Source organism: Parambassis ranga, chromosome 22 (genome assembly GCF_900634625.1).
Source record: "Parambassis ranga chromosome 22, fParRan2.1, whole genome shotgun sequence".
Lineage (NCBI taxonomy): Eukaryota > Metazoa > Chordata > Actinopteri > Ambassidae > Parambassis > Parambassis ranga.
In genome coordinates this window covers 11,453,758-11,466,881 of record NC_041042.1, presented here as the reverse complement: position 1 = coordinate 11,466,881, position 13,124 = coordinate 11,453,758, and the positions used below count along the sequence as shown (strand labels likewise).

General features: G+C 41.6%; 1 protein-coding gene across 8 annotated transcripts in view; it reads right to left on the bottom strand.

The window, feature by feature from the left end:
• The window catches only part of meis2a (Meis homeobox 2a), a 75,598-nt gene extending 64,311 nt beyond the window's left edge, over window positions 1-11,287 (bottom strand). For 5 of the 8 annotated variants that reach the window (XM_028395296.1, XM_028395299.1, XM_028395297.1 and 2 more), the window contains exons 1-6: window positions 10,452-11,287; window positions 9,740-9,966; window positions 8,106-8,247; window positions 7,753-7,803; window positions 7,307-7,357; window positions 6,686-6,835 (exon numbers count right to left, since the gene is read on the bottom strand). In XM_028395296.1, coding sequence (XP_028251097.1) covers window positions 6,686-6,835; window positions 7,307-7,357; window positions 7,753-7,803; window positions 8,106-8,247; window positions 9,740-9,966; window positions 10,452-10,463 — 633 coding nt within the window. In that variant the 5' untranslated portion in view covers window positions 10,464-11,287. Of the gene's footprint in view, window positions 1-6,685; window positions 6,836-7,306; window positions 7,358-7,752; window positions 7,804-8,105; window positions 8,248-9,739; window positions 9,967-10,165; window positions 10,361-10,451 lie in introns of those variants that run through there. The other 3 variants (XM_028395298.1, XM_028395302.1, XM_028395304.1) reach the window with 3 other exon arrangements.
• Window positions 11,288-13,124: the final 1,837 nt, after the last annotated feature.

The following is a 13,124-nucleotide window of genomic DNA, read 5'->3' as shown; positions in this document are numbered from 1 at the left end:
AACATGTCACCTGAGCATGATGACAAAATGTTGGCAAACGTAAGACCAACGTTGTCTGGGGCCCAAGAGAAGCAGCCCCTTGAGCAGAACCCAAGCCAAACAAACACAGGCCTGCACCAAGGCTTCCCACAAACCTCAGCCCACTTCTCAGTTCCCGCTATGTGTTTTTTTTCTCCCTCAAACACACATAAACACATATATATACATACGAAAGCAGAGGGGAAAATGTACATGCCTCAGAATATTCCAAGAAATAGACCTTTTTACCATTTTGTCCAACTTGAACAGAGTTCCTGATGAACTTCTTTTGCCTCAGCTCCCGCCAGAGAGGAGCCTGCCTGCCTGCCTGCCTGCCTCTGCCTGCCCCAGTCAGAGTGAGCTGTACTGGAGGAGGACAGACAGGATAGAGCCCGGAGACTAATAGAGGTTTGGAGGGAAACAGAGGCTATAAGACAAGCCGCTGTCGAGTTCCCCTGGGCACACAGTCCTGATGTGCTGCTGCTTGTTCTGCTGCAAAGGCGAGGCTGCTGCTATGCCTGTGAGTGAGGCCCTTTTATCTGCTAAGTTTTTTGGGGAAGGCGGGCTGTTTTCTCAAACAGCTTGGAGCTGAAAACAGCAGACAGAAACACACAAGACCCTTCAGACCCCGCGCTCCACTCAAGGCCCTCTCAGCGTCAGCTGTTCACCGGATGGCAATCAGATAAAGAGCTCGGAGAATTACCCAGAAGAAGGGCAAGAAGACAGGGTGAACAATAGCCTGTGCGTGGGTTTCAACCCTCCACAGTGAGCCGAGGGAAAAGTGTCCCTGCTCCAAGAGGGGTGGATGATTGTGATGTGTTCACTCTCTGGGCCACCGATCAACACATGGTACACTTCATGGGAACAAGGTCTGTTGTTATAGTAATTTTCTGTTATTCTCAACACAGCACTGGCTAAGTAACATCACTAATGTGGGAAAAGCCCATCAACCCTCTGAAAACAGTTTAATTTTGTCTTTGTCATATGAAACACAGGGGGATGGAAGGAAGAAAGGTAAAACTCCCAGACTCTCAGAGTGCATAATGTATTTAAGCAGAGCTGGGCTCTGTACTCTCAGAACGGGCTGTTGTTGTTCCAAGAGAAGAAAATGACTGGGTTCTGCTTCCTCACAATGAGACACCCACTGTCGGCGAGACGCAAGACAGACCTGAAAACTATGCATGCTGCTCTTAGAGACACACACTTGCTCTCTTATTCTATCTCTCTCTCCAACACTTGCCAGCTATGGCCACAGCATGGTTTTAATGCAACAGTGGAATCGATAGGACTTAATTTAGCTATCATTGCAGAGTAATGTGTCATTTTTAATGGTGCTGGCACTAAATTAAATTCAAAGACACCTCAGCTAATGGTGTTAAAGGGAATGATATTTTCCTGTGATTTGCTACCCTGTGGATTTAATGGGCCCGTGTGCAGGAATATATAGATAATGCTTTGTTAGTTTGGATCTTATAGAGAAAAGGGAAGACTGCAACTTTATATCTCACCCTCTAATAATAATAGACTACTACAGCTAGTGTGCATGCAATGGGGCACACACACTCCTCCTTTAATGTCTGTAAGTCACCATTCATTCATAACCATGTCTGCAAAACAACAAATATCAAAACAACCGTGTTAACTTTCCACACTCAACAAGGCGACAAAAGCAACAGCCTTTCCTCCCTATGAATTATTTAGTGGTCCTCCGTAAGCTATAGAGGGTGCATCATCAGACACTGAACTGCACAACACAAACACACACAACCATTTTGTCACAACCCCCGTGGGTATGATAAAGTTCAAACAAGTTGAAAAAAAAAACCATGTCACCCAAATAGTCTTCTTCAACCTACAGAAGAAGTCCTCGGAAAAAAAAGAGGACGAAGCGAAATAGGAAAAAAAGGCCTCAAGCCCATGTGACTATTCCCTAAAGCTGGGCATAATTAGGAGTCAAACATGGTTCACTCCATGCTCTTCACTAATTGTGTTAAAGAGCAGTGTTACCAGGAGGAGGAGGAGGAGGAGGAGGAGAACGCCAGCAAGCAAATACACATACATGTGCAGGCAGAACTGCACACACAAACATCCACAATAGGACAAGATTGAGAATAAGATACAAAAGAAGCGTGGTCTCTAGGGGCAGCCTTTTCTATTTGCTGGGGTTAGCAACTGGCGGCTGATAATACCAGTTGTAATTAATATAAAAGCAGGAGACAATATGGGAAGGAAGGCTTGTAGTGCAGCCAGGCCACAGGAGAGCAGGAGAATGCTGCTGTCTACTTTGCTGCTATCCCTGGTTTCTCATTTACAAACACCTGCCTGGCACAATCTCACTTGCCTCACTACACTCTGCCTACATCCCTAGGAATTTCAAATAAAATTGATTTAGCAGCATCATTGAATTTCCCTCAAATTCCCCTGAAACCTGAAGGGAAAGGGGAGAAATCTGTCGGTGTAACAGCAGTGTAAGGTAGGCTGGGAATGACTAGCTTTGTGTGTGTGTGTTACAGTGAAGAGCCGCTACAGGGATCCTGTGCTGAACATGTACAGAATCGCTGACACACCAGAAAACACACAGGACAGTAAATCATAAGGCGAGCTGACATTTCAGGACACATCTTGGCACATGTTATAAACAGAAAAAGAGAAACAACTCCTCACACATTTTTGTTGGGCTTGAGCTCGTAATTATATACAGCCACTTTAGAAAAGTGTAGGTGCACTTCTATTGAACAGCTGAGCATTTACAACACCCTCAATTATCCAGAATATAAAGAGCCCTTAATTTAGCAGCTAATAATTCATCGCAGCATGTTATAACAGACAAGAGGGATTGACTGGTTGTATTTATGCCTGAAAACTTTCTCTGAGGCAAAAAACAATCTTACTCACTGTAGTGAAACAACATAAGATGTGCAAATATGTCTTCAGAAAGAAGAAATTCAATTTAAAAAATGCTATTGTGATTCATGGCTTGTTAAGCCATCAAAATGACATGTTCAAAAAAAAAAGGAATGGCAACATAAAACTGACATTTTACACATAATACAAATTAGTATGTAAATTTATATCTGTGCTATAATTAACTATATTGTACAGATCCCTCATGATCTAAAAATGACTCCTGCTTAGCAACTGTTCATTGCAGCCGTTTACAGTGTGGGAGATGCAACAAGTGAGTATAGCCTCTCTTCGGCCACAGCAGCGATGATTAGATATGCCTGCCAACAGGGCCCTGCCTCTGAACGCTAATCAAATAGGAAATGTACAGCCAGACATCCCACCATCACAAAACAATTGTGTGGAACAGACAGAGCGGCCCAAATCAACAATGGACTGTTTTCATGAGATCCAAACGTAGTAAGTCCCCGAGGAGAACAAAGCTAGTAGAATTAGAGTACCTCCAAAACTGAGAAATTCCACGGTTCAGCAGGCCAGCTCAACCCGAGGGCTCGCTGTCCACAGGCACAAGGGCTGCGTATGCGCCGCACTGTGCATAGTGATGTACAGAACTAGGACAGGACATTACCGAGCACCCATCTCCACCCTGATACACAGGAAATCATTGCATAGGCTCAACTTTATTACACCTGTGACATATCTGGTAGCCAATGGTCTGCAGCGGTCAGAGCCAGTACTGAAGAATCAAATCCAAACAGAAAAGGGCCGGTTTCCCTTTTCCCTCTCTTTGCAGCCATGCAGAGTGAAGATAAGCTGCACCATAACTATGGGAACTACTATCACTCCCTGAGGAAAGCTCTCCAAAACAAAGCAGCGGGGCCTGAAAATCCTACAGAATTCCTGTATAACAAAACTGAAACTGTGCAAGAATTTCCACCAGCATAAAGCATATGCATAAAGGAAATGAAAAAGCCTTCTGCTAATATGTAAGCTTGACTGAAGACACGGAACAATAGCACCAGAAGACACAAAGGCTAATTCATTAGAACAGATAATACTCAGACACTGTTAATTCTATTTGTCTCCCTAATTGGATGTAGCACAGAAAAGATAGAAATTGTATTCATTAATTAAAAGACAAGAGAGCAAATCATTGACAAGTACACACACACCAACCATTTACAAAAACTACACCGCTCTGTACTTTTTTTTTCTCCTCTATATCACCCACCATGTGTAAGACAAAGTCTTTTTTTCCCTTTTTATTTAAATAGGATGCGGTTGATCTGAGGATGGGGGGGCAATGAGTGAGGAAGCCTTGGGTGGGCTACATGGTTGAGATACTCACCGCAAGCGAATAAGGGAAATCAACAGTGTCAGCAAGGCCTCATCCTGCTCTCACTATACTATAATCCAATCATCTCTAAGACAATGCTGCATTCAAGTGTAAATAAAACTGCACTTATTATACTCCACTGTCAGGTATGAGGAGGGAGGGGAGACACACATGTAAAAGAAAAAAAAAACAAGCTCAACGGGCTGCCTCCTTCTCAGTGAAGAGCCTCATCATCTCCAGAAAAACCAACTTTCACCAAATGAGATGTAGCCCAGGGCTATATATTAAAAATGCATATCAAAGCAAAGAAAAATGGACGTGAGAAATTCTAAACTAAATAAATTAGCATATCTAACTATCAAACCGCCTTCCTCTCTTCAATGAGACGGCGAGGACAGAAATGAATAATAAAAGCAGCCAAATACAAAGAAAAATAAATAAATCAACACATGGAGAAGAGCAATTGCTTTCCATCCAGCGGCACAGTTTTGCAGCCAAATGCACATTTTTATGTATTGTTTCCAATATTCAAAACACATTTTTTAGGCATGTGAGACTCTTTGCAATTAGACATCACTGCTGGTGAAGCTAACTATTTATTACAAGACAAAAGATCATGACTGCAATGTTTCACTTTCTGCAAATATTGTTTTCACATAAACATCATACACACAAAAAAATAGCTCTTTATCTGGAGTATGAACGTTTCCAGCTCAGTCACAGCTCTAAAAGCAAACAATGAAAAAAAACTGCTTTAGTCAAATTCAGCCCATGCAGCAGTTAGGTATAATAAAAAGTTTACTGGTGCCACAAAAGTGAAATAAATCCCTCAAACCTTAAATACCTAATGAGCTGGTCATTCCAAATGACTCCAAGATAAATGGCTTGTCGTGTAACCTCCTTTGTTTATTGCTGCTCCTGATTTGCTTTATTGGCATATTTAATTTTGTAATTATCAAAATATTTCTTACAAGTGGACTGATGACAAAGCTGGTGTCTGAGCACTGGAGGCACCCAATGGAAATTGGCTTGAGTATCAGCCATCTGCCATGAAACTAAACAGGCTAGTTTATCTAATCTCCACAATATAAACAACAACATGCCTCATTTCTACACTTGTGTTGGGGAGGACCACAATATTGCTGTTTTCCGTAGCCAATGTCGACATCTTCGGTCTAATTATGTCTCAGTTCACCTTGTGCAGCCAGCGCGCTGCATGCGTGGCCCCGTGAAGGCGACGGGCTTTCAAAGGGAATCCACTGCTATTAGGCCTATAGCCAGACCCAACAGATGCAGCGCAGAGACTTTGCATAACACTTAAATCTGCTTTAATTCCTAATAGGCTTGGCCTTGTGCTGCACAGATATTAACTAGTCACTTTGTTACACTAGCCGCTCATTTTTTTTTACCCTCCACCAAAACATTAGCTTTATCACAGACATGCAAGAAGCTGTAATTCACAGATATCAACTCAATACTACACTGTCAGCTCAATCCATACAGCGGAGGAGGAGATTCTGTGTTTATTACGCCGAAAATGTGCAATTTAAACCAGAGAATCGATCTTCAAATTTAAAGCTACTGTACTTCAGGTGCATATAATTGAATTCAGCATTATGGAGCCTGCAGCCATAAAGCGGGGAGCAGAGGAGAAAGCAACTGCAGAGCAAACCACACGGCAATCAATACGGAACAATTAAACACATTAACATCAACAGCAATGGAAGGCCTCCAGACGAACCGTCATATGCCTTGTGAACTTGACATTGATGGTAAGCCTTTAGTTCTGAGATCTTTTTTCAATAGGCTACCACTTTCTCCACCTCTGCAGCAAAATCCACAGCTTTACGCACAGGCCATATCCAGCTCCCACAGCCCCAAATATAAAGCCCCTTTCTTTTTAAATATTGGCCTAAAGCTATAAAGCTTACCGCTGATACCCTGCTTTAACGTTAAACCTGCGTAACAGATAATTGCCTCACGTATTTTTTTCAACTCTCCATAATGCAGGGCACCGACACACACACACAAACACACACACACACACACTGATGCACGCACGCGCACCTTCTAATACACACGCTCAAACCTCGAGCACACACACGCAGGCAAGCACGGACGCATTATGCACACATGACTGCTCCTAATCAAAGACTAAAACAATAACTCGGTCTATTGTATCACATGTAGCTTTTGACCTTAGAACATCGATCGGCACATTTTCCTTGCAGAACAGAGCATGCTCTATTTACTGATGGCACAGCAGGGTCACACACTGAGCACTAAGCAGCCCAAAAGTTGGCTTTATAAGAAGAAATCACATTATCTAAATATAATCGATTATTCATCAGAAACAAGGGCCTCTCCATCAGCAGCAGACACGCATGCAGACACAGCACGAGCGTGAATATAATAAAGGTTACTCACGTGATCTGCAAGGTTAGTCGACGATCCCGAGAGTTCTTCGTGATCTGATTTCGAGCTGCCATCCCGTTCGTCAATAACTAGATCTATTGGCATTTTTCCTTTCAAACAGCTGATGTACCGGTGGCAAAAATTGTCGCAGAGCTCGTGCACCTAAAAAAAGGAGGAAAAAAAACACATTTTTTCAGGATGGGGAAACGCTTCAGCCAGTCCAAGAATAACTCCAATTAAGGGGGCATTATCGGCGGCAAGGAAACAATAGTGAAATTGTTGCAGAGCTTATTATTCTCCTGAGACCTCAGCAACAAGTTGGGACGACAAAAAAACAAACAGCATGCCGTAAGCTGGCCAAATAATGTGCAGCTGAAACTAAATCTGAGGATCAATAGCAGAGTGCAACGTGCCATGCGCAGGCTCTAATATATCTGATCAATAATCACTTCACTTACATCAATAGTTGGATGAATAAAACAGAATATTTTATGAAAATGGACATGCGTAAACTCTCAATACATCCCGGTTTATTTTCAGGTATCTACTGTTTATGGAGGAACACTCATTGTTGTGCAGGTGGCATGATTGATAAAAAAGTGAGATTTATTTAGACAAAGAAAATAAAAGTACCTTTTCTAATTCCAAGAGGTGAAACCGTAATACTTGTATGGCTTGTATCATCTGAAAGAAAGAGCAAAAATAAACACAGCTCACATGACAGGATTCATATTTGTGAGGGTTGTAAAAAAAATAAAATCCACCCGTCACAACAGTAAGTGCACAACAGCCAGCAAGAGCAAAAAAAATATTTTTATATCTCTCTAAAACAAAGTTGCATCACGCAGTCTAATGAGTAATTACACACTGGTCAGCTGGGTCAAGTTGGATGGGGAGATTCAACAATGACAGCGGCAAATGTGGTCACAGAGCTTCACTTCAAAACTGATCTGACATCTGTGCGGAAGTTTAAATCATACGTTCACATATTTACTGCGTGATGCTCTGTGGACACTTCGGCGCACAGTAACCGCACCATAAAGAGGAAGAATTACTGAGAGACAAAGAGGTGCGCTTACCAAATTGTCCAACTCTGGATTTGATGAAAATAAAGGTTTTTCTGCTCGGACCTAAAAATAATACACCAAATGTCAAAGTTAGTTTGGCATGAAATGTGCGGAATGTGTGTCTGTATTTGTCCTGGTTTCTAACCTGATAACACAAATTAAAAAAATGAAACAACTTGTGTGCCAATGGAAATTCTACAGAGTATAAACACACTAATATCCTTAATCATATCAAGAGTAAGTTTTTATTGCAAAAAAAATATGAAGCAAGCAGAAAACTATGCGCCATGACGCAGCCACAACATCCCAAATATTTTTGTTATAAATATATATATATATATATATATATGTATTGCAAAATTAACCTGTTTGGCAAAGACTGCAATGTCCTCATTGAAGGAGTCTGAAGAGCAGACATCGCCGCCTGCTACGCCGGGCTCCCTCGGAGTACACGTCGCCAACTCGCACTTCTCAAAAACCAGTGCGAGCAGTGGGAATAAAGGGTGACTGCAAGAGGGGAAAGACAGCCTGAGTACAAGCAGCACACCGGCTCCACAATGCCCACTGCAAAAAATGTCCAATCAACCTGCAAGTCTGTCGGCTCCCTGCTCCTACATTTCATACTTCTTCTTATGCAAATACAAAATACATTTGACAAAGACAATTTTCCTTTTTTCACCCCCACGCTCTCTGTTTTAAACACTTGTCAGACAGCAGCACATTAAAATCCCACAACTAAAACAACAAAATATGGTTTCAAAATAAATCTTTTAGAAGCTGTTTTGAGAGGCAACATACGCATCTTTAATATTTTACGTCATGTTTTTAGAAAGAAAGTAGTAGAAAGTAGCTTTTTAGGCTAAATTATGATATTAACAGACTTTCTGAGACTGACATTTCTTGCAGTGTAAAGATTAAAAACGACTGAGATGTGAACAAAAATCAAACACAAAAATCCACACTGACAAAGTCGACAGGTATCACTGAAATTCTAGAAATTTTACAAAAGTATAAAGAAGTTTACAAAAAGTGAAAAACAATCATTTACTTTACAGGGTTGCACAAGAGGCACCGATGATTTAAATATTAATTCTATAATAGGCCTATCAATTTTAATAGTGCTGGAGAGGTGAATAAAATTGGTAAAATATCTCTTCCAGTCATTAGACACTATGAGATAATCTGTCATAATTTTAAAAATTGGATTATAACTTTTTTAAAAAAGCGTTTATCAAAGAGGCCATGACTTCATAAAACTGGCACTATATTTTTTATCATATTGATGTGTGTCTGTATTTAATGTGTATGAGAAGGTAAGTAAAAAGAGATAAGGGCGATTTACTCAGAAACATATCCCGGATTATATCTACGGATTATAGCACTTTCTGTGTGCGTATTAGTGAGCAGCACATCTGTAATCATATTTTAGTTCAGTACGGACATACGTCCACTTTCATTGTGTGGCAAAAGTGTCATTATAAAGACCCACGGTGCGATGTTACGCGCTCCGCGTGTTTTTTTAAAAACATTTCAGAAGTTTTTTGCAGTCAACAAGAGCGTTTAAAGGGGTCAGGACTATTTTTTACGATAGTCAAATAATAGTGTGCAGTATTATTAAAGTACACTTAACAACACGGAAGTATTGTTACGACGTTTAAAATACTTTTTATTACAATCCTCTGCAGTGTGTGTGACTTTCGAGATTGGGCTGCGAGCAGTGAGCGTCCATATTATTTTTATAGCTTGTATATCTAGCTCAGGGCTTATACTCTTACTTACTGCAGGCTTGACGGTACCATGTACAATGAGTGTAAAATTACACATCAACAAAACTCCCCTGGCCAACAATAGAGCTCCAAATTGCGGTCAAACCTGCACAAAACAGTATTTAAATAAAGTGGTGGGAGAGAAGCTCCAATGAAGCGAACTTCTAGAAACGCTGGAAAAGTTTGAAAAATAAAAAGTATTTAAATGCGTATTGAGTTCATGCAAACCTTACCCATAAATTTGATCTTTATCCCTCTTTAAAACGTCGTTGACAGCAGAGCCCATGGAGGTGGGCATTACGTTTGGATGAGGAGCATGGGCTCCGTAGTGCTGGCTGGCGTGCAGCGGCGGTCCGTGGTTCAGGTGGTGGACCTGGGGAAGCGGCCGGGGAGCATGCGGGTCCCCGTACATCGACGTCGGGACTCCGTCCATCCCACCGTAATGGGCCAGCTCATCGTACTAGGAATAAAATTAGAGTAAAAGTCAGCGGACTTCTCGGTTACTTTTCAAACAAATGTGAAGAAAAGTACAAAAAGCATGCCGTCTCATTCTGAACACACGCAAAGGAGAAACTAATAAGCTGTTGCTGCGAGAAGACGCAGCAGCCAGGAGAGAAAAAAGTGCCAAATATATTTATTGTTACACGGTTTGTCATTACCAAAAACATTCTAACTTAGGTGCTCCTCGACACGGAGTTTGGTGGGCGAAAAGAGCGAATTAGTTTGGAGTCTCCTGTGAAACTGCTCCGACTGTCGTGGAGGCTTGTCGGTGAAGGCAGAGGCTGTCACTCTGCTGGAAGAGTGAGAGCGCTGCAAAAATGTCAAATACAGCAGCTTTGATATGAATACTTTGTAAATTTGCCACCACCCGACAAGAGGTTAGCGATACGAGGGCCTCCCTACAGTGGATTTGAAACAGGTAAGTGTAGGAGATTTAAAACCTACCCTTTGCGCCATCAGGCTGCGCTCCAATAAACTCCTGATTCTGTCGTATATTTAATATCCCAGTCCCGTTTAGAAAGTGATTTAGTGGCAAGATTCCTTTTTCAACCAACTTTGCGAATTCTCCTATTCGCCAGTGTGGTTCAGTTGAAATCGTAGCATCAGGGAGTTTTGCAATTTTTCTTGTTTTCCTTCTTTCCTCGAAAAAAAGAAAAAAAATGCGCCAAAGTGAAGGTTACAATCGGCCCATCAACAACCTGCATGTAACTAAATTGTCGTGTCTCATGGCTTTTTGCCACTCCAGCTGTCAATCAAAGCCAGAGGTTGTCAAGGTAATGAATGAATGACGGTTGGTGATGATGTTCAAGAGAAGGACGAATCTTTTTAGTCCGTTTTCATCCCGCAAGTCCGCGTCTCCTTTAATGCCTCCAGATCGCTATCTTGTTTTATTATCACTGTAAAAAAAAGAAAAAGGCAGTAGAAATTAAGAGATTGCGATTCAGATCTATCCTCTCTTTCCCCCGTAGGTATTTCGTCTATCTGGCGAGACTGAGATGAGTGAGTGTCAGCGAGTGTTGGCAGGTTGGCTGCTAGCTTGCTTATAGAAACAGAGTCAGTTCGCAGCGCTGAGCGGTGGGCGAATGAAATGACGGATCCCGGAAGTAGTGGTGGCCATAGCCAGTCCTACAGCAGCTCCAGAAAAGAGAGAGGAGAGACCAAATCTTGTGATATGCAGAGTATATGCGAGGCACAGGGACGGCTTCAACTCCACACTGGGGGTAAAAGGCAAAGCAACACAGCTCCAACTCCCACCCAATTCCTTTTCGCCGAAAGGAGTCCTAAAGAAAAAGCAGAAAGGGTTGAATGAGGGAGGTTTAACAGAGCGGACACTTCAACTGCAACTGCTCCGAGTCGAATTAAACACAACACTGACTGAAGTAGACGGCATGAATTATGATTTAGAGTAAAAAGTTACGTTCTAACCAGAATTACGCATTACGATTCCAAACTTTTACGCACGATAAAACGTAACGTTCACAGAAGATGAACACTTATAAATATTTTATCCGCCCTTACAATCAGTGATAAAAACAGTCATCTTCAGCATGCCGACTGTAATATATGAACATGACGCTTACTTGTTATCTGTTTTGTGGTTATAAGCCGGTGTGCATACTTGATATCTCAGTAATACCTCCTAATCTCACTGCTAATTATTGCTCTGGTCTTTTTAGCAAATTAAACGGCACGCTGCACCCCTCTAAGCCCAGAATGAACTTTTCCAAGAGGAAAAAAAGCTTTTGTGGAGAAAGTAATTTTGTACGTTTCTTTCATCCAATCCCATCTCTTGATAGAAACCCGTGCCTTACCTCAGAGTAGTCAATTATCAAAGCTCCCCAAGATCATCAATCATGTGAGGAGATTGAAGTTTAGAGGAGGAGCAACGCTCCGGCCATCGATTCCAGCGAAGCCCCTTTTGGAGCTTGAGCACTTTTACGCACAAAACAGAAGCAGGCCATCTATCCCTTTTAATATTTAGCTCCATCAGTGCTAATATGGCATCATGGCTGTATTGATAGGTTCTCACATAAAGGCTCCATTTATTGCTTCGTGACATTTTTGATGGTTGAAATTAATTATTCACAGGTTAGGATTAAGATAGACACACGCACAGGGAGATGGGCTGTGGCTACTGTTGGAGGGTCAATAAACTCTCTCAACAAACAAAATACTAAGCAGAGTTCCTCGGGGTCGCTTACAGTAATAGTAGGGTCTTTTTTAAAAGGAAAAAGTGGAAAACGATTTAATAAATGAAACCGTGACAACAGTTATGTTTGTTGGCATAAAGGGGGGTGGGATGTGTAGGACTTCAGGGTTTGACAAACGGCTGTGTGGACATTTCAACGTGCAATACCCCGGGAAGGAGCTGCAGAGCGGTGCGCAGAGAGCCAAGGCATTCACCGTCTCCAAGTCTCTCTTACACTCTGTAAACACATCCAGCCCGGCAGACTCAGCATTTGAAGACTGATATTTTCATAGGCTAAATACTGTCGTTCGCATTGATTTGTGCACTTAACGCTTCACTTTTTTCATCCTCTTCCTTTGGACAACTATGGTAAGTAGCATAAAGCTTATACTGTATCTACCGCTTTGTTGTGACGCGCGTCTTCCACGGGGAAGTTTTGAAGCTGGACTGTAAAATAAATGCAAACAAATGAAAATGAACTGATAAGCTTCCGTTAAGGTCTAGTGTCCTAAATATCCAAATGCCTGAGTGAGTTTTTTTAAATCTAGCAGATCTTGCGATTATACCGGATTTTTTTCACATTTACTGCAGAAATATGTGATTTGCCCCGGAGGAGAGTGATGTAAACACCCGAAGAGCGTGTGAAAATAGGAGAGGCTAATTATGCGTGTCCAATGCACGGCTCCACAGAAACACATCCTTCCCTATAAAACTTCCAACAACGACTCCTAACGACGTGAAATTTTAACCTCTTTCCTTTGTCAACTATTTATTTGAGTAATTAATGGAGGCTATAAACTCGAGACAACGTTTTGCTTGTGAAACAGGTTAAAATCCGCTTAATAACAGCAGTTTCATGTGACATTACACAAGTCGGTGTTTAATTTTCTAATTTCATTTTAATCATCATTCACTCAATAGTCGATTAA